Source organism: Trifolium pratense, linkage group LG4 (assembly GCF_020283565.1).
Source record: "Trifolium pratense cultivar HEN17-A07 linkage group LG4, ARS_RC_1.1, whole genome shotgun sequence".
Classification (NCBI taxonomy): domain Eukaryota; kingdom Viridiplantae; phylum Streptophyta; class Magnoliopsida; order Fabales; family Fabaceae; genus Trifolium; species Trifolium pratense.
The window spans coordinates 14,753,126-14,775,320 of NC_060062.1; the positions used below are offsets into that span (position 1 = coordinate 14,753,126).

At 32.7% G+C, this 22,195-nt stretch overlaps 2 protein-coding genes across 2 annotated transcripts; one reads left to right on the forward strand and one right to left on the reverse strand.

The window, feature by feature from the left end:
• Positions 1-343: 343 nt before the first annotated feature.
• LOC123920022 (nicalin-1) lies at positions 344-10,226 on the forward strand. Its single transcript, XM_045972102.1, has 14 exons — positions 344-970; positions 1,550-1,719; positions 3,623-3,726; positions 4,387-4,453; positions 6,158-6,250; positions 6,329-6,493; positions 6,597-6,737; positions 6,834-6,911; positions 8,081-8,193; positions 8,265-8,325; positions 8,453-8,620; positions 9,020-9,121; positions 9,459-9,548; positions 9,637-10,226. The coding sequence occupies exons 1-14, from the start codon at positions 691-693 to the stop codon at positions 9,697-9,699; spliced, it is 1,695 nt and encodes a 564-aa protein (XP_045828058.1). The 5' UTR covers positions 344-690; the 3' UTR covers positions 9,700-10,226.
• Positions 10,227-14,091: 3,865 nt separating this feature from the next.
• LOC123923393 (mitochondrial fission protein ELM1) lies at positions 14,092-20,363 on the reverse strand. Its single transcript, XM_045976084.1, has 10 exons — positions 20,018-20,363; positions 17,638-17,873; positions 17,171-17,267; positions 15,599-15,748; positions 15,348-15,474; positions 15,120-15,232; positions 14,958-15,021; positions 14,763-14,856; positions 14,551-14,659; positions 14,092-14,445 (listed from the first exon to the last, which is right to left on the reverse strand). The coding sequence occupies exons 1-10, from the start codon at positions 20,204-20,206 to the stop codon at positions 14,344-14,346; spliced, it is 1,281 nt and encodes a 426-aa protein (XP_045832040.1). The 5' UTR covers positions 20,207-20,363; the 3' UTR covers positions 14,092-14,343.
• Between the last annotated feature and the right edge of the window lie 1,832 nt (positions 20,364-22,195).

Genomic DNA, 22,195 nt, shown 5'->3' on the forward strand with positions numbered 1-22,195 from the left:
AGAAAAGAAACTTTAATATGCATACTTATTTGGTTGAGACATTGTATATAATATGTCGGATTGAAGTTCGAACACTGATACTCTCATTTATTAATCTTAAAATTCTAAGTTTCTAACCACTAGACTAGATAAATAAATAAATATTTTTGTTAGCTTAACTGATTTGATCAAATGGTTAAAAGAGTTAAAAAGTTGAGAATGAACACTATAAAATTAGTACTATGGTAATTACTTTGACAATTTAAAATAAAAATTGGTATACCAAATTTTTTATTTAAAAAAATAAGAAAAAAATAAACCTGGATTGTTTTTTAAACCCTCCCTCTTGTAAAAAACCTAGCTCACAAAAAAATGAAAATTCTTAAATTCTTAAAATGGAAAATAAAAGAAACACAAAAAATCACTCGAGTAAGTAACAACTAGTGGAGTGAATGGTGGCTACTGAATTCACCTTAACATTGTTTCTCCCGTCTTCCATCTCACTCCTTCCACACTTACATCTACCTTACTTTCTCATCTTCTTTCTACTAAAATCATCATCATCACGATGAATAAATTATTATAAACAAACAATTCTTACTATTATATTTATTCAAAACTAGATCAAATCGAATCATCTTTTTCTCTCTACTCTTTAAAACCCTAGTTAATTAGTTACATAGTTAGTTAGATCAGATCTCAACTCCAACCATGGCTATGGCGCCAAGAAAACCTCGCAACCGTGAAATTCTCTTCGACTCCGTCATCGCTCTTGTTTTCATCCTCGTCGCTTGTGTCGACCTCTGCGACGGCGCTACCGTTGTTGATGTTTACCGATTAATTCAATACGATATGTCTGGTGTTCCTTTTGGATCTCGACTTGCTAGTCTTAATCATCATGCTGCTTCTCTTCATTTCTCTCCTCATGCTGATCTATCTCGCACTGTTCTTCTCATTCCTCTTCGTGAACTCAATATGTCGTTTGTTCAAGGTTCTTATTCTTCACTTCGTTTTTTCAATTTTGTTGAGACTTAACTGTTATAGTGTTATTGCGGTGTTTCTGTGTTCAATGCTTAGTTTGTTGATTTTGATTTTATTTTCTGTGTTTGGTTATGAAAAATATAAATTTCGATTATATATTTAGTTTGGGGCAAAAAAAGAAAGTATAGAAATATGTGTTGGAATGTTATGGTTCATTTAATGTATCTTTATGTCAAGAATATAAAGGGGGAATATTAGAAATATATCTAGGGATTTGTGTTCAGAATGTTCTTGCTTGAATTGACTTATTTGAACTTATATAGTGACAGAGCTTATTGGAATATCTTATGACATGTCCATAAGCTATTTAACTTATTTACCTAAGCTCTATAAGATAGCTTATGAAATCGGCTTATAGTTTATATGAAAATAGTTTGACTTTATTTTATCTTTTTGTTATATAAATAGCTTATACATAAACATTTACATGCTGATAAATAGCTTGTATTGATCATTATTTGACGAGTGGGATTTTCTTTCATCCGTATAAAGTTAACAAGATTGAAATTTTGTGTGGCTGATATGGCAGAGTATATTGTTGCTAGCAAGCCTCTGGGGGGTTTAATATTTTTGCTGCCCCAGATGTTTAATTCCGAAAACAAAGGTGGCGTGGGAAGTAATCGTGATGATGGGAACAAAGATCTGCTGAAGAATGTGCTGGCCGAGCTTGAACAAATACTTATACACACAAACTTACCTGTGAGTAAATTTCAGAAAGTTGCTCCTTTATCCAGATTGTTGTAACTTATTATTTTTCTTTTGGAATTTCATATAAAATTAATTGTTTGCTGGAATTCAGGTAGCAAAAATTAACTGCTTATTTCATTAACTGTGAATTCCTTTACATTATCGTTTTTTTTCCCCTTCATTCTCCATCATCAAGTCATGTCATACTCTTTGTAGTAATTTATGTAGTATATTGCTGACCGACTAAGCCTTGTTCTCCAAAAAACATAACTGATTTCAATAGTAAACTTATTGTTGGTTTGTTTCGGTGATTTTGTTTGATGAAGTAAACCATTAATTTGTTGATGACTGAATACTTTGTGTAGTGATCTACTCAACCTTGTTTGATGAAGTAATACTGGCCTTGTAAATTTTCCACTAATTTGTTTGAATTACAAATGTCTTTATGTGCATGCAGTAGTGATCTACGAATCTTGTTTTTTCGCTTGCTATATGCAATGTAGTTGTTTATTTTTTTATATAAATTGTGGCAGATGATTTATGAACCTAATTTTGATATGTCTCTCTATGGATATGCTTCTCAAGTTGGCCTTATATGTTTGCATGTCTTGGGTTTTTGACTGGTCAGTTAGTGCCTAGAGGTTCTGGCAAAATTGGAATGTTTTCCTTAAGTTCTATTGTATATTATAGTCTTTGTCCTCATAGTAGTTAATCCCGGATCCCGGAGCGGAGCGGCCAGCCCCAAAACTGGGATAGCGGCATCCCGGGGAGCGGGATGGCCGGGATGCCGCTATTATTTTTTATTTATTTATAAATTAGATAAATAATACTATAAACATATAATTAATGTAAAATTAAACAAACATCTCAAAATCCATAAAACATTCATAAATTAAAAATTAAAAACACAAATCTCAAGTCTACAACACCTTCTTCATCTTTGTCAAAAAAAAAAAAAAAACACCTTCTTCATCATAAAGTAACTAAAAATTACCAACAAAAGGCAAGCAAAATAAATAAACAAAAGTCAAGTCTCCAACACTTAGATTAATAAAGTAACTAAAAATTAAAACTCGAGTTCATCATCAAAGTCTAAGTCTAATCATCCGAGGTTGAAGAAGAAACAACAGATGAAGGTTGAAGAAGAAACAGCAGATGAAGGTTGAAGAAGTTTGGATCTTGAGAGTGAGAGAAGATAGTACGATAGCGTGAGAGAAAGAATGAATTGCGGCTAGGGTTTAGTTAGGAGTAAGTAACAATTTTAAAGGTAAAAAACCAATTTTACCCTTACTAAAATGAGTGAGATTTCAAAAATGGCCTTTAAAACCCATGAAAACAAAATCTCAGTCCTAACCCGGGATGGCAACCCGGGACCCGCTCCGCTCCGGTCCACTGGGAACCTGCTGGGATCCCACCGAGAAGCTTAGCTGCGCCGCTCCGTCCCGTCCCGGCAGAGCTCCGCTCCGCTCTGCTCCACCGGGATCCCACTGGGATCGCCCGGGATTGACTACCATGTTTGTCCTCTACTACCACAATACCATTTCTGTAGTTTATAATATGGATTATCAAGTATTCTCAAATTTTGTCTGACAACCAATAAGGTTCTAAAATTGGTTTCTCAATTTTTTGATGACCAATATCAGTATGCTGCTTATTGTGATGGTGGTGTTTTAAGTGTGGTGTGAGAAAGGAAAGGGACACTTCTATTATATGCTATGAATTGCATTGTTCTTTCTTCCATAATTTATTTTTTTTCCAATTTATCAAAGGATGTTTATTTGCTTTAGTATGTGACATGGCATCCGAGCAATGGTTCTTGCAAGTCTGTTTTGTTATGTTTCCTACTATATTATGTTTAATCTCTATTATTATTTTTGTTTTTTAGTTAACTTATGGTGCTGCTTTCTTTTTGCAGTATCCTGTTTATTTTGCTTTTGAGGATGACAACATTGACAATGTGTTATTGGATATCAAGAAGAATGATGCCTCTGGTCAGCCTGCTACTGCAACTACGGGCGGGTGAGTTTAATTTGGCTGATAATGCTTTCATTGCTTTAACGAAGTTAAGCAAAATTCTCTTGATTGTCAAGATAAGTGACGTTGAATTTTGTGATTTGATTCATTGAATATTACATACTAGATTATTGAATTTTTTTCAACTTCTGGGTATAGATCTCGTGTTGTGTTATTGAATACCTTATGTTCCATTTTTCTGGACTGTGGTTGTTAAAAATCTTACCTTGTGATTTATGAATCGTGTATGAATTTGAATTTAATCAAGTGTTTTTAGTTTGATTTAAATGCCCCCCCCCCCCCCCCCCCCCCTATTGCTGCTATTTTACATGCATATGCATGAACTTATATGCACGCACATGAGTTTATGATTTTGTACGGTAGTATGATTTATAATCTCAACTATCCATCCCAACCATACGTAAAATTTTGATTTTGACTACTACCTAGGTCTGGATTATGTTTCAACTATCTACTGATTTCACAGTTGATGTATTTCTTCTATTTTGTTTTTACTTTAATTTTCTTTCTATAATTAATTAGTTCACATGTATGTTATGTTGTCTTGCTTGTCAAATTTATTTTCTTTTCGAAGTGATGTTGTCAATGATTTCTTTTCTTCCTTTCTTTCTGTGTTTTATTTTTTGTTTATTTGAAATGTTGCAGGTACAAATTTGTTGTTTCAGCCACTGAACCAAAGAAAGTTGGATCTCCACCCATTACAAATATTCAGGTGTTTGTTCAGTCTTCTTTTCGGAGAAATACTATGCGATTGATACTGTTGAGTGATGGGTGTCCAAATTCTTTTAGGTTAACGTTAACTTTGAAATTTGAAGTTTTTAGACATAATTTTGAATCAAAATTAACTAACTAAATATATATGGTACCTTCCTTCTTTTAATAAATGTACTAGTTTTTAAAAGATAAATTATTACATATATAAATATAAAATATGTTCAAGGGAGGGAGCGGTCCGGTCCCCCCTCCCTATGTCCGTCTCTGTTTTTGATGTTATTAGAAGTCAAACTAAATTTATTTCAAATAAATGGACATGTAAATAGAGAAGCTTATTTTTAGCGTCGGGAAAATCCTTACACGTGTATCGTAAAACTAAGCAAACTATTGGCATCACATGAATATGTCATCGATTTATTTTCTTTTTCTTTTTTTCTTTGTATTAATTTGTAAGTTGTACATATAATGATACCACATGAGATTTCTGTTTGAATGAACCCAAAAAATGTGTTTCCATAATTAGACAGTCTAACACGACTTATTGAAAGATCTGTAAGATTTGGAAGAGCCTTGGATTTGAACATGACTCAATAACCCACATGAAACACCCTTGTTTGGATCAAGTCAGAGACTTAAATTTGTGCTCAAATATGATTTGGCAGGAGGCAATGTCACTTGTTTTGCAGTCCCCATCTCACACCCCGTCATGTAGACAGGACCCAACAATGTTGAATGTTGTTCCTTGGTAACCACTTGTCCTGTCACATCCCTTGCATGCCCCAAGCTCTACCCATCACTCCGTGACACGTCTATGTTTGTTCATATAATTTTGTATTTTAGGTAGAATGGTAGGATCTTATGATCTGTGTTACGATCTTTTTACCCTCTCCCTCCTAGGTAGGATCTTGAGTTTGACAATGTTGCATGCCATAAACATTTGTCATAATGTTCCATCCCCATCTCTATAGGATTAAGTACAATATCAGTAGCTGCCTTTACCAATCACCTGTTGTCTAATTGATGTCATTATGGTCAAGTCAACCATTGGAAAGAGTATGCTCCTCCTTTTGATTTACTGTATTTTCCCTCAGTAATTTTTAGATATCTGTGAAAATTTTTAAGCTTTGAATCTACGGCCTTAGGCTTGAGGATTTTGTGTATTCAACAACAGTTTAGCTACATCTTTAGGCAAAAACAATAAATACTTGACAGGATAATCTGGTTGTCATATTCTTTTTCCAGAATGTTTGATATGTTGTAGACTTTTCATACTTGTTAGTATAACCTGTTTGAATAATAAACTACATGATTGTGAAGTCTCTCTATCTCTATTCCTTACTGCTGTATCACTTTCCTCTATTTTCCCACTTCACTATTTGTTTCCACTGGGGTTTTTTCCTAGTTTTTTTTTTCTCAAGAAAGCGAGTACATCTTTATGTCGGCAAGTTTGTAGTTTCTTAAATTCTGCTCCTCTTTTTTATTACCATCTTCCATAGTTTGTTCAAGTTGCATTTTAATTATAATGTTGAAATGTGAACTTGTGCTCTATGTTAGAAGCTTAGAAAACATACAGCTTATACTTGATAAAATGTAACAGATAAAGACGTGTTACAAATATCTTTGTATTTACAAGCGTTTTAAAAAACTGATGTGTTTTGGATAGAACTTGTGTGAATATTCAATATCTTTTATATGGCTGCAGGGATGGTTGGCAGGGCTGAAGACCGATGGCGATTCTCATCAATTACCCACCATTGCGATAGTGGCATCATATGACACCTTTGGGGCTGCTCCGGTATGTTATTAATTCCTCATATAAAACAATACTGAATGCCCTTCATGGTTGGTTGTGTTAAAACATCTGCAATTGTAGGCATTATCAGTGGGAAGCGATAGCAATGGAAGTGGCATTGTGGCTCTTCTTGAAGTAGCTAGATTATTTTCTCTTTTATATTCTAATCCAAAGACAAGAGGACAATACAATCTTCTGTTTGGGCTAACGTCTGGCGGGCCTTACAACTACAATGGAACCCGTAAGGTGATATATCCTATCTGGAACCTCCCCCTTCCCTGACAAGTCTGTAACATGTAAGCTGTCTCTGTGTTATGATTCTTGTAACTAATAGTTTTGTATTTTCCAGTGGCTTCAGAGCTTTGATCAACGTCTGCGTGAGAGCATTGACTATGCTATTTGCTTAGATAGTATTGGCTCATGGGAAAATGATCTGTGGATTCATGTGTCTAAGCCTCCAGAAAATGCCTTTATTAAACAAATTATGGAAGTAAGTGACTTTGTCACAATCACATGAACTTTACTAAAATAAATGGATGCCTTGCAGTTGAGTTACTAACTTTTTTGATGGAAAATATTGGTGTAGGATTTTTCAAGCGTTGCAGAAGATTTAGGTTTCCAAGTTAATCTGAAGCATAAGAAAATAAATATTTCAAATTCTCGAGTAAGTGATAAACTCTTACTATTCTGCTTCACATGCATAGCTCTGACGGTTTATATTTAGCTTCCATTCAATCTCATGTGGCAGTATGTTAGAACTGGCATACCAGAATTAATAGTATCACTGAATAATGATTCCTTGATTGATGGATTACAACGAACACTACTAGAAAACATAAATTAGTGAACAAAATATTTAACAGAGTCATCTGTTTCATGAAAGAGCAAAACGGGAATGGAAGTTGCAACTACTTTTACAATACAACAAATTAAGAAATAACACAAACTGAGAAAAGAGATAGTCTAATATTACAAGACAATTCTTATCCAAGAAATTCGAGAGTCTTGGTCTCTCCCTTTCAATATCCAGTCCCAAATAAATGCCTACTTATTTTTCCTTCCATTTCCCTATTTATTCGATAACTGCCTAATAATACATATCTGCTGCCTAGTCACTCAATAACTGCAGCCTAATAACATAATAACAGTATGAGTACCAGTGTTTTGAAGAAAATAAGCATCCCTATCTGATATCAAACCATCCTCTTTATTTCTTTTCTTTGTGCTTAATTCATATGATATCCTTTTTGAAAGAAATATTTTTAAGGCAAAACTACATTAAGGGTCCTTTTGATTTCAAATAGGTCCTTTATCTTTTAAAATGGTTACACTGTTGAATCAACATTCATTCTTAGTTATTAAAAATTTGTGTATGTGGTCATTGAATGACATACTGCACACCACTTAGTTCCACAATTAGACCCTCACTGCCAACAAGAGTTTCTCAATCTCAGATAAAAAGTAAAATAGATCATGTTAATTTTGATGTATTAGCAATTGCAACAATCATTATGATGCAATTTAGATGTTATCTATAATTTACCTTTTTTAATGGTCAAGTAAGACTTTTGGTAACATACATAGATGAAAAATGAAATTTGGTTCAACATTGTTGACGTTTTTAAACTTAAAGGACTAGCCTGACATGAAGAGAGGACCAACTTGACTCGGAAAAAAGATAAAAGACCTAATTTTGATGATTTTATTAAGCTACATCTGCCTTGTAGTTACCATTTCCTTCCTCTAATCATATCAGTTTGCATGTCGAATTTTGTTGAAATATATTTCCTGATAGCAGCAAACATGTATATTAAAGCTAGACATCTGCTGTAGGTAGCTTGGGAGCATGAACAGTTTTCAAGGCTGAGAGTTACTGCTGCCACCCTCTCTGAACTCTCTACAGCACCTGAATTGCTAGAAAGCACCGGTGGTTTGATTGATGGCAGGTTAACCTTTGATCTTAAATCTCAGAATTTTATAATTTTTATGCCTGTTTCCTGATAACTTTGTTCTACAGGCAATTTGTCAATGAAGCGTCAATTGTGAGAAGTGTGAAATTAATTGCTGAGTCTCTTGCGGTAAGATTAATTTTACCTCAGGGAGAAATTAAATGTTGCACAAAAATCATAGATTGGGTACCCAACATGCTGTCTTTTTAAAGCCATGTTCCTTTCTTTAAACAGTCTTTTGAACTGTATTTTGCAGAAGCATATTTATGGGCATCAAGGAAAGAACGTACAGATCTTTGCTGACAACAGTAACTTGGCTGTAAATCCTTCTTATGTTCGATCATGGTTAGATATTTTGTCGCGAACACCTCGAGTAGCACCATTTTTATCAAAAGACGATCCTTTTATTACAGCATTGAAAAAGGTATTATTGGATGCCAGATCATTATAATGTGTTAATTTTTATCATATCTTTTACATCTGTTTCAAGTCAAGGAATGTGTCCAGTAGGATGGATATGGCAGTGGGTCGACCAGTTAAGGAAATGTTTGAAGCAACATCAGAATGTATATAGTAATTTTGGGTTGATAAGGGATTATATGTAGTATATGAGCTATGTTCTAGCCTTTTAGGTGCCAATACCATGCAATGTTTCTTGAATAAAAAGGCCAAAATTTGCTGTGTATACTATTTGTACTAGTTTATGAAGATATAAATAGGATTGGAGTTGAGGGTGCCCACTCCTCAATTTATTCGATATCCGATTGAAGCATTTCCCTTGTTATTGCTTGTATACTCACCCAATTATTCTGTATGTTTGTAGGAATTAGAAGATCATACTGATGAAGTCCATCTGCAACGAGAAGTACTAGATGGGATGTTCACTTTCTATGATTCAACTACAGCAAAGCTAAACATATATCAGGTATTTGAAGTTATTTTCTTTGCACTTGTCCTGTATTCAAAGATTAGTCATTTGCATTTTCTCTTTTCTCCTTTTCGAACATCTGAATCATACTTAAATGGATCTTTAACAATCTTCATTCTCGACCCTGTTTGTAGTTTTAAGTGTTTTTTAATTACTTATGGGTGCAAAAATTTATTGTATATTTGACTGACCTGTTTCCCCTTGTTTTCCAAAGGACATATTTTCCTATTATGAGGGAACTTTCATGACAAACAAAACATGTTTTATTATTTTTCAATTTAGTGTTTTAGTTTTGGCTTCGTAATTAAATATAGTAATGTTTATGGTTTTACAGGTTGCCAGTGTCACGTTTGACTTGCTGTTGCTTCTAGTGTTGGGATCATATTTAATTGTGCTCTTCAGTTTCTTGGTCATCACTACTAGGGTATCTATTTATTGTCAACCAACATTCCTTGCAAATTTTAGATAGCTAGTTTGTTTGTGAATTTAATCTTAGTGTTGTTGTTTGACAGGGTCTTGATGATCTAATCAGTTTATTTCGGCGGCCTCCTTCACGAAAAGTGAAGACTGCATAATGACAGGCAGGATAGTGCTCTCATGTTTGGTTTACGTAGTTCTCATGTTTTAATTAAATTATATAGTTTCTTAGGATGAATGTTTGTAATGACAAGCTTTGTAGCGTATTTTATTCATCGGTTGTTAAATTCAGCTGGTTTAGTGGTTAGAAACAACAAAATGTTTTTGGCTGTGCTAAATTAAGAACGCCAAAATTTTGATGTTATTTGTCCGTCTTATTTGGCACATTATTGTAGAGGAAAAAAGTGGTTAGCAATGCGCACACCCTTTGAACACAGCTCACCATGGGTTGCTAATTTGCTGTAGCTAGGTCTTGTTTACTCTTTACTTGGATGTAGCTCAATAAAAAATTGATTTGGTTAATTAAGAAGATATAAAGTTGCTGCTTGGCAAAAAGAAAGGAGAAAAAAAAACTCACAAGGTTGCAATTGAAAAGAGCTATTTGCAATTGGGTACAGGTTTTTAGTTAACTTTTTACTCCCTCTGTTCTGAAATAAGTTTAGTCTTGGCAAAGAATGTTTTATTATAAGTTTTGTTATAGTTTAATTTATTTTAATTTTAACCTTACATTTGTGTACATCACTTTTAATTTATTATATATAACATAATTTTAAACAACACTTGTTTTGGAAAATATAAATTATCAAACAACTCTATTATTTTTTTGATGAATCAATCAACTCAATATGATTGAAAGCTAATAGCAAACTTCTTTTTACGAATGCTTAATATTTTGATAAATCAGAATCATCAATTTAACAAAGTTCATAATGAACATCAGAATGAAGTTCACGCTGAAATGTTCAGGAATGAACTTCCGTGGTGATTAAGGTTTTAACATGAAAAAGTTAAGAATAATAAGGTTATGATCAATGGAACAATATTCAAGTTATGGTGAAAAATCATCATTGAACTTGAGATTGAAGATCAGAATAAGTACACAAGAGATTGAAGAAATCGTTTTGAGATTTGCCAGTTGTACTCAAAGGCAAAAAACAAGAGGTTGCACTCGTTCCCACAAGTACTCAGATCAAATTATTTCCTCATCCGAACTCTGGACTACTAGGACCCCTTTTCCTTAAGAACCAGAGAATTATAAACCAAAAAAAATAATTATTACCTCATTCTCAAAAGTACCAAAGATCGTAATCTCATTCTCATCTTAAGCAATTTCAAATGCACTCAAGCTTACACTATAACTGTAAATTCTTAAAAATAATTCATAGATTAGACTCACAATTTTGTGAGATCAAGATCATAATCCATGTCACCAAAATCACAGAAAAATCATTATCAGTTGATTGTAAAAACACCACAAAATGCGGGACAAAGTCGGGTAAAAAGAACAAAAACATATAAATAGGGCGACTGTATGACTGCACCAAAAAACCGACCGCATGAAATCCGGGTACAAACAGAGGAAAAGAGTGATGTATTGCCATTACTACATAAATTCATCCGTGACGTACACCAGGAGCCAATCACAAACCGAAAACGCACCATCTTGTCATCATAACCTTTATGCTACAGTACAGTTTTTATTTCCAACTTTTCATATTATTTTACATTATTTTTCTTTTTCAATTTAATAAATACTCTATAGTATGTCCTTTTCTGCTTATACAGTCACTTTGGCATATCCTTTTCTTTTCAATTGGATCTTAGGAGGACCGAGGACAGGCCATAATTTCTCTCTCTCTACTCCCTACTCCTCTCTAAGGAGGACAGGCCATAATTTTCTCATGAGCAAAAAAAAATCACTTTTATTATGTCCCCAAATTATAAGAAAAAAAAACAAATTTTTATCATTTTAAAAATTTATTTTTACTTATTTTGATAAATTAAATACAAATTGCATTTAATTTACTATCTCTCTTGTTTTCTCCATAATCAATAACCAATAAAAATTCTTTTTACATCTTCCCATGAAACTTATTTCAAGGAAAACACAAAAAATCATACTTCAAATTATCGTATTTCACTTTTCTTAATAGGCGTGAAATTATTTTTTGCTTATATTATGAGACAGAGAGAGTATAAGGATAATATTTATTTAAATATCTTGTTAACGAGTGTTGCGGCATTATTTAAATATTCAATTTAAAGAAATTTTTTATTTAAAAATTTAAACACTATAATTTTCAATACGTTAATCATGTTCATAAAAATTCAATAAAATACTTATTATTTAAGTTCTTAAAAATATTCCGGGAGTTTGCCTTTATTTAATACTCCTACGTAGAGTACCAGCTATTATTTGACTAAATATACTATTTATATGCTTTCTTTTATTTGTATTCTTTTAAAAATATATAAATGTAAATATTATCATATAAGATTTTGTTTGATTTGTTTCAATGAATATTTTCAAAATATAATTTTTTTACTAATAAACAATAAAAAATATTCGTAATCAAAATTATGTATTAGCATACGTGCAATGATCAATGAACTCTTATATTTGGAGATGAAGGGATAAAAGAAGTCATTTTTCTATTGAAAAAAATATTTTTTATAATTATAATTATAATAAGTAGATTACACAAGTTTCAATACATTCATATCTTATTTAGCTCTTTAACTAGTTTGTCAGGGACACTAGTTACTATTCCCTCCGGTCCATAATTTAAGAAAATTTTCACTTTTTAGGTTCATGGAATAATTGATATATTTGGTCTAAAAAATGGACTAAATACATCAATCATTCTATGTATCTAGAAAACAAAAGTTTTCTTATATAAGAGACTAGAGAAAGTAATTTTTTATTATTACAGTACTATAAAACTTGAAACGGTTTGAATAATGGAAGCATGAGATGAGAGGGAGGGAAAGAGTGAAGTATTGCCAATTTGTCATTACATAAACTCATCCGTACCATCATGCAGTACAGTTTTTATGTCCTTTTCTGCTTATACAGTCACTTTGGCATGTCCTTTTCTTTTCATTTTTTTTTTGTTTCAATTTTTATTATAATTATTAATTTAAAAATTAGTTTTTCTTATGTTTTTTAATTGTTTTGTTTCTAACTGTCAAAAAATTTTGAAAAAAATCTATTATATTAACAAAAAGAAATAAGTAAATGATTAACTAATTTTTTAAAAAATAATTGGTAATAATGATAAATAGATATACATTAGCTAATCCCCCAAATTAGCCAATCTGAACGATTTCTGCCCAAATTTGTGTCATCCAAAAGGTGTAAATTTTTCAAAACAAAAATGGAAATTGGGGGACTTTTGAAAATAGAGGGGAGGAGAAATTTCTTAGGGTCTATTTGAAAGAGAGATTTTGGAAGGGATGACTTTGCAGGGTTAGATCTATATTTTAATATTTATTTAAGATTTTAGAAAAATACTGTACCATAATGTATGATCATATAACAATTCAACCATATTTCATTCATATTTAGAAATATTTTATAGTTTGCTTAATTTAGAAAAAGAAAAGAAATATAGTACTCTAAATCTCTCCCAAAACAACAAGTGATTGCGCTCAAGTGGCTAATGAACCCTATAGAACGAATCGTTCAGGAGAACCAAATTCAATTCTTAGAAGAAACAATATTTGACCGAACTTTACTTGTCTCAGAGCTAAACTCAAGATTACAAGACTTCTCCTCCCCTTGAAATAGGGGTTATCACAAAATAACTCTCCTATTACTAAAATATGCGATGGATTGTGTACCACTCGCATCACATTATGTAAAAGGAAATGCTAAAATTAGGATAAGTAATCATCACCAGATAAGAAGAAATAAACCTTGACAAGGTTTCATAAGCTGCGGATGTATGCTGATCCCTATGAAAGTTGTCTATCTTTCTCAATTCTGCTAGAGGTTTCACATTTTAGATCATTAAGGCTCTGTTTGGTAACACAAATAAGCTAGCTTATAGCTTATTATATGAGCTTATAAGCTTGTTTCAAAAAATTAGAGGTGTTTGGTAACAAGCTTTTTGTACTAGGTTATAGCTTTTTTTCAGATGCTATTTCAAGTAGCATTTGAGCTTATAGCTTATAGCTTTTTACACTTTATTCCATTTTTACCCTTTAATTTAATAACTACCCACTCTAAAAAATAAACTACCCACTATCAATTATGTAATTTTATATTTAATAACCACTTTAAAAGCTAATTTTACCAAACACTTTAATTTCAATAAGCTAGCTTTTCAGCTATCAGCTAGCTTATCAGCTATCAACAAGCTTATAGCTTATTTTTACCAAACAGACCCTAACAGTGTGGAAGATGAAGGACTGTTTAATTCACATGTTACAATTTTAAGAACTACATTGATAATTCATAAAAAAGAACTAATTTGGTCGATAGAAATTGCCTATTCACCCCTGAATAAACGTGTAAATGACATTTAATTGTCATAGATAATATCAAATTATGAATAGAAGTAAGATGTTCCAATTTTTATTTTGTTATTTACCTCATTCTTTCAAAGTTAACTTATATTACACACATTACATCTTCAAAAATTGCTATTGTGAAAAGGAATAAAGACATCTCTGTATTTCCTATTTGTGGAATTTTGCTTGGCAATATGTTCAAACAATGAATGGTAACCCCTTTTAATTTAAAAATAAAATCGAACAAAAGTATTGTAGCAACTTCAACTTCAACTTCATATTGCATTCTATATCTTCAGCTTCCATCCTCGGGCAGCAAGCGCTTCACGGATTCGTTTAGCTGCATCAGCAGTATCGTTAAGGGGTGGATAGCTCCAACTCTCCGATATCTGGAAATTTAAGCAAAAACACATCCATTATATATATAATTTCATTCCTTCTACAATAATATTAAATCCTTGCTTGGAATATAAAAGTCACGGAGATTTACTTACATCCTCAGAACCTGTAAAAGACCGAACAACTCCAAGCTCTCTCAATGATTTGTGAAATTCAGTGAACTTCCATTTGCAACGCTCAGCCCCAACAACATAGACAGGCTTCCTGTGCGACGGACAAAATGATTTAAGAATAAAATAAGATCAAATACATTATCAAGATAAAAGTATATAAAATGTGTGTTAATTACAGAAACACACAAGCTTACCCAGTGCTGCAAGCTTCACTTATCATACTAACTGAATCTGCTGTGATGACAAATGCGTCAGCCCAAGCTAGATTACCCATGTGCGGGTTAGGTTCTGAAAGTGGTACGTTTTGACAGGTTAACCACGTAATATCTGTTAAAATAAAATTAAATATCTGAATAGATAATCTACTTGAAACCTAAATAAATTTTTACCTTGCCCATCCCAAATATAAACTTTTGGATTATCTCCAAGTTCTTTCACTATAATTTTGGCCACCTGTTTAAAAGACCACAGAGAAGGAAGAAAAAGTGAGTATGAGATGAAAGTGTTGCTGGGTGATATAATATTTTGAGAGACTTCAGGGTTGACCATACTTTTTGAGGAGTCTTCTCTGTAAAGGATATTCTAACACTCCCACAACTAGCAAGAACACTGAGCAAAGATGCTACTAACTGCTTTGCAAGGTCTCCACCATATCGACAGTTACCTAAATCAATTATGGAAATTAGTCAAATAACCAAAAAAATGGCCACTGAAGCTTAATCTTATTCCTCCAAGTTTTACTACATTTCAAAAAATTAAATTAAAAAAATTGAAATTACTTGATGGTCCTCCAATGTTGACAACGAGCAAGGGCCTGGGAACATGTGCAAATTCATCATGCCAAGCCGCAGCAGCACTGCGTATTGAAGTGAAATCTAATTGATGTAGTGCTCCAGTCGTGAGAACCTGAGTGCACATTACCACGTAATAGTCTTTAGCAATTAACGGGGGCCAACATAAAGTAAAATCACAGTTTCTCCGTCAAAGCAACAAGTTATATACAGCCATATCATATGCACATTATACATACCACGTGACTATCCGGAGGATCACGTGGAGTTATCCAACTTCGAATAAGCCGGGGAACTTGTTCCTGTCCTTGTGGAGTTAGAGGATAATAGTCATGCTTAGGTGTAATCACCATGTCAAACCTATTCAAATGCACTCTTGGATGTTGAATCTGGCCATGAGACAAGGACAATAAAGCATATTACTGTTAAAAATCAAATCCTACATTTTATGTAGTAATGAAGGTCAGAGCAAAATACAGGTGCAATAACACAGCACCATATTAACAATGAAATTTAAAACAGAACATAGATACTCCAATATTTATTTGAATTTAGAATTGAGCACATATGCAAGTTTTATTAGTTTTTGGATTAAAGAGAACATATTTATCATTTAATGCTGATTTGATTCATAACTAATTAAGTCTAGGACAAGGTGGTCCTCCAGAACTTGACAAGTTTACACTGTAAATCACACAATTTTAGACATGAAATGAACAAGGTTTTCAAGTGCAGACTGTATAATGTTATGCAGCATAATTATTGTGATTGTGGCAATGATCACAGTAAAACTATGGACTGCATCCAACCCATATTAGCCAAAAATAGAATACAAACACAAGCAGGAACAGAACTTCAACTTGAAACCTTGAATGTGATCAATATCAGAAATAAAGAAAAAGACATGGAATTTCATAGAGGAAAGAGATCACCGAAGTATCAAATCATTCAATTAATTTCCTTGCAAGAGATCATGTCAAGGACTTGTAAAATAATCTGCTTTAAAGATTGAAAGTAGACATGGGAAATTTATACTCCACAGAAGTCATTTGTTACTCCTAAAGTTCTGGAAAGCATTCCCCCCCCCCCCCCCCCCCCACCCCCCCCCCACCCACCACCACCACCCACTTTTGTCAATCACCAGCTCAATTTGTCTAGGTGAATTTTTAGGCATTAAGCCTATTTTCTATTTCACCTTCCAGTTTTCATTAAAAAATACAAATTATATAGCATTATTGGAATTGAATAATATGGATTATATTCATGAATTAAACAATACCATAATGCCATATCATGAATCATGTCTACACATAGACCGTTTAATTCAAAATCCTAATTAATGATCTGCCTTAAAAGAATCCATGATCTTCTATCTCTAACTAATGTACTATCTTCAATATGAACTATCCTCCTTATCAGTGCTTCTAGGGTTTTCTTCACAGTTCACAAATGTCCAGACCACCTGAGATAAGATTCTATCATCTTTTCCAGATTATGAGCTATGCCTACTTTTTCTCTAATGATTAATTTCTTATCCAATCTTGTCTTGAGTGATCACTCATCAATCATAGCATTCTCATCTCTACAACACTGATCTTATTTTCTTGTTGGGGTTTTCCTGTCCAAAGACCTGTTTCAGGCAGGTCTCTAGATTGTGGTAAAACTTTCTTTTAACTCAAGTCATACATTTTAAGTACCTTGGTGTTACTGGTAATTTGTTCTGAATTTTTATGCATGCAATAACAAATTGCTTCATTTACGAGATATAAGAGAAAGTTGGATAAAATAAAATAGGCGTTAAATCGGCACACCTGAACGACAAAAACGTTCTGAGATGCTAAACGTTTTATGGAACTTGCGGTAGAAATTGTATCCCTTCCACATGCAACCACCAACAAAGGTCCCTCCCTGGATATATTATCAATCATATCATTATTTGTAAGGAGAGAAAGAACTAGATAAAGATACAAGAGACTACAGGTTGCAAGAAGTACTAGAATGTGAAACAGCACAAATATAACAGTACTATGAGAATTTAGAATATGCTAGCAAATGTTACACATTCCAGTATGATATGTCACCTAATTCATCAAATAGAATAAATTGATATATAAGTAATTTAGTATACTGCTATCGATAAAATGAAATTCATCATTCTGTAAAATATTATTAATGGTAAAGGCACACAGATATTTGAATAAAAGGCACGTTGCCAAGCTATAGACATCATTACAGTGCTATTAAGTTTTACAATTAAAATAAAAGGAATAGAATTTACTTCTCATAAGTTTCTTGAGCAAAATTGACTATCTGTTTTGCATCGGCTTCTAAGACACCCAACAAGCCTGCACCGGCACCATTTTCTGAAGGCTTAATAAGCTTCTTCTCTTGAGATCTCAACAGTAGCAGATAATAACCGCTGACCGTTCTTACTATATAATATATTTTCTTATGGAGGGAGACTGGAAGCCAATGAAGCCACTCATTAATTCCTCCTTTAGGCCTGGTAACCCGCTGCGGCAATTGAATAATGAAATGATGAGCAAACTTATACAGCTGTAAGGTGGTACTCACAATTTAGAAAGGCTGGAAAAGAAAAAAAGAAGAAGCTGAATTTGAGCCCTAAATATTATTAAGAGTTAGCTTTGGCAATGAACAAAGGCTCTACATAACAGCATACTTTAGTTGTAGACTCAAATAAAAAAAGATTCATTACATCTTTTCATTAATAAATTCTCAAATAAGAGAAAGTTTAACTCGGGTGAAAGTCTACGATCTTTTCCTTTCCCTCCAAGCATACCCATACCCTAAACCAAAACACCAAACTGTGATCATAGGAGGAATACTCTGACACTTCAGTTTTCTATTTCAAAAATGGGTCATGTGCAGTTCACATGCTACCTCTTCAGTTTTATTGTTCATAAAAAAAGAGTTAAAAACCTAAAGTTATCTTTTTTCTGCTACATCCGCCACGACTGCTATGGAACTGTAACCATTTCCCTAATAGCAAAACTGGGATAGCATTGCAGTTTTCACCACAGATTCTTCAAAATCTGCTCCGCTATATCCCACAATTTTATCAACTGACACACATGTCTTGTCCATATAAAAAAAATATTATCTTCCTTCTAAATATGTCACAATGCACTTTCCCCTACTTAATGTCAAAATGTAACAACATATAATTAATCCTATTGTAAGTAAGTCCTGATTCAATTCGATTGCTTACACAGTCTAATATACAAATTGTATCATTTTCATTTCCCCATTCTCATAAAATAAAAATCGCGGATTCTAAGTAAATTCACCGAAATACAACTCTACACTAATATCCCACAACTATGTCTCTTTGTTTTCTTATATCTTCAAAACAAGCTATACAGAAAGACTTAGACAAGTTTCTGGAGTTGTATCTCTAAGTATCTAAAAGATATTTCAAACGTATCACTCAATATTTTATTTAAAAAATAATAAAAACTAGGGGATACTTGTTACTTCTTCGACAGTATTGTCAATCATCGATTGCAAAAAATAGAACTTTCTTCCCGCAATAACTACTACTTAACAACACTTCATACTAAATAGCTTATTGCAAAACAATAAAGATTTGTTCAAATTCCTCCAACACAATAACCACTATTTGACAACACTGTCCAAGAAGTATCATACATCTAGAGGTGTCAGATTTGGATGTGATCATATGACACCAATAATATAGCAGTTTCGAAAAAATTTCACTTCATACTATCTTAATGGAATCTTCCTGGGGCAAGAACAAACCTAACCAAAAATAATCAAACTTATTTTTAAATCTATGTTTTCTAAACTACAACCATAATCACAGATGCATTTTTTTCCTTGTTTATTTGCTCTTTACTCATTTTACATTTTCTACATTGGCAAAATTCTATCTCATAAACCTATCTTTTTTTTTTTTTTGGTACATTCATAAACCTATCTTCTAACAACACCTCTTCATACTAGAATGGTTTATATGACCAATTTCCCACTTTAGGTTTCATATCCCAATTTCTCTCACAAACCTCACATACTATAATAATAATAATAGAGTAAACCATCAAATCAGTCTGCCGACTTTGTAAGATACTCTCAAATAAATAGGTATCTGAATCACCCAAGAGTGCTTAGATGAGATGGCGCATGTCTCTCCTAGCTTAACCAAGGTTTTGAGTTCGATCCCTAGCTTGGGCATGCAGCAATGTTAAAACTCTTGAGGACAGTTTGCCGCCCATTTAAGCCCACAAGCCTCCAGAGATTAGTCTCCGTGGTTGCCCACAGAGGATACTGGGTTTACACCAAAAATAAATAGGTATCTGAATCTATAAATATTTCAAAAAGTCTCTGACTCTATCAAAATTTTATTCATATTAGTCCTTCGAAAGAACATGTTAGGGACTAAATTGAGAATAAGTGGATAAACCTAGAGACCAAATCAATAGCAAGTTGTAAAATATAGGGACTTAATTGATATTAAGTAGTTAAATATAGGACCTTTGAAATATTCAGTGTCAAAAACCTACTAATTTCGTAGTTTACTCAATAATAATCATGCAATTAACTCCAAAACTAACAGTAATCATACAATTAAGTTCAATACTATAGTAACCATGCTGAAATAACGGTTATTATATGCTTACATATAAGAAATAGTTATCGGAGAAACCAAGTGCGCGAACCAAACCGATACTCTGATTCTCAGAAGATGGATAACCGTTTCCGATAACGACGGCGCGTCTGACAAAAGTATGAACTCCAGATTCGAAGATGTCAGGCGTACCTCTATGGGCGGTAGGGCTTGGTGGTTCAGGAAGTTGAATCGGTCTCATCGATTTTGATTTTATGTTGAACGTGTAAGAGAATATATGAACAGTGGTTTCAGTTCAAGAATTTGGCGCATGGATTTTCTCGAGAAAACGAGAGAAAATTTTGAGGAAAGTTGAGATTCTGGTGAAAAGAAACACGTTGCAACGTAGGAAGACAAGTAAACTTTTTTTTTTCCTTGTGGAAAAAGAAACTAAAAGGCTAACTAAGGCCCATGGGCCAAAAGAAATTGTTAATCATACCTTACACTTAATACTGTACCCCAGTACTACCCCTGCATTTATTTGTGAAATGACAAAAATACTCCTTTTATTTTAAGGGTCTTGCTAGATATTCCTTAAAAATTCTATTTAAAGAAATTATTTATTTAAAAAATTTAAACATTTTAGTTTTAATGTATTACCTTCACACATTTTCATAAAATGTTATTATTTATGATTTTTAAAGAGTTGTTCTAGAACTCGTTAACATTTCTCTTATTTTAAACTATGTTAGCTCGAGGAAAAAATGCGAATAGTCAACTTGAAAACATACAGTGTATATATACTGTAATTTTGAAGTTTATGGTAGCTATCGTAAAAGTTATATTTATAATTAAAGAAATTCTTCATAAAAGTCATCATAATTGTAGCTATAGCTACTTTAAAAGTTATCTTTGTGGTATTGGTTTTAAAACAATAACTTTTATTTATGCAGCATGAGAGATATGATTGGGTTGCTCGCGTTAGAATCCGTCCATTTATCTTGACAAAAAAAAAAAATAGAAAAGAATTTGTCCTTTTATAGGATTTATGATGGCTAGTTCTACTGTGGACCGTATTTATAAAGGGTCCATTGTTGACTAGTATTTAAAATTATTAGAAATTATAGCGATTGTCGATAATATTCTTTAAGATAAAAAATTACAAATCTCATAGTCTTTATGGTTAAAACAATGACATGATTGAAGTCAGTTTAATACATATTACATTTTTATTTTTCGTTATTTTAGTCAAACCAGTATCAATTAGGTCATTATTTTAGTTGTAAAAATGAAGATAATCATTAACTAATACTTTCAAACAACAATATATGTCGTTAAAATTTTAAATATTTTTTAAAAACTGGTCCACGATTTTCCTCTTAATGATATTTGATTTTAGGGTTAAATAAGTTAGAGAATAATTTGGTATAGCTTAACTCAGTTGGTAGAGACATCGCATATTTTATGCAGAGTCGGGGTTTGAATTCCGGACACTCAATTTATTCACCTTTCAGGTAGAATTTCTAGCCACTATAGGTTACTAGACAAAAATAAAATAAAATAAAAATAACAAGGGAATACGAAAAAAATAAATTGAGCAAGATACCATATAGGGCATATGCAATTAAAATAATAAGGGTTTATGTCATTTTGTATTTATAAGCTATTTCAACCACTAATTTTAATAAATACTACAAATTCAATCAGCTAACTTATTATCTATAAATTAAAACTGGCTTATAAATTATCCACTATAAGCTCATCTACTATAAGCTAACTTATCACCTATCCGTTTTTTTTACCCGAGTCTAATTAACACTTAATCATAGTTCATAGTGAACTAAGGTGGTACCCACACTAAGCCTTTATGACAAAGTCGGGAATGAATCATCTGCAGTGTAAATTGTCTGCAGTGGAATCTCAGCCATTAATGTTTTACTATTATAATAGGTCCATAGAATTGGATGAATGTGATTAAAACTGGACACTCTCAAGTGAAAAACACACGGGAGAGCCGACAAAGTCTATACCACAACTTTTTCAAACCTCTCTTGTGACACACCAACAAACCCACCTCTCCTTCCAAACCACTCATAATATATGCAAGGAAAGGAAAAAGTTAGTTTGTCCCCCACACCATTTTCCCCTCTCTCACGAGCTCACTCAACATCACTTCAAGTTCAACCTCACTTTTTCTCTTACCAACTCCCTCTGCATGCAAGAAGAATCAGAACAGAATCACATTAAGCTC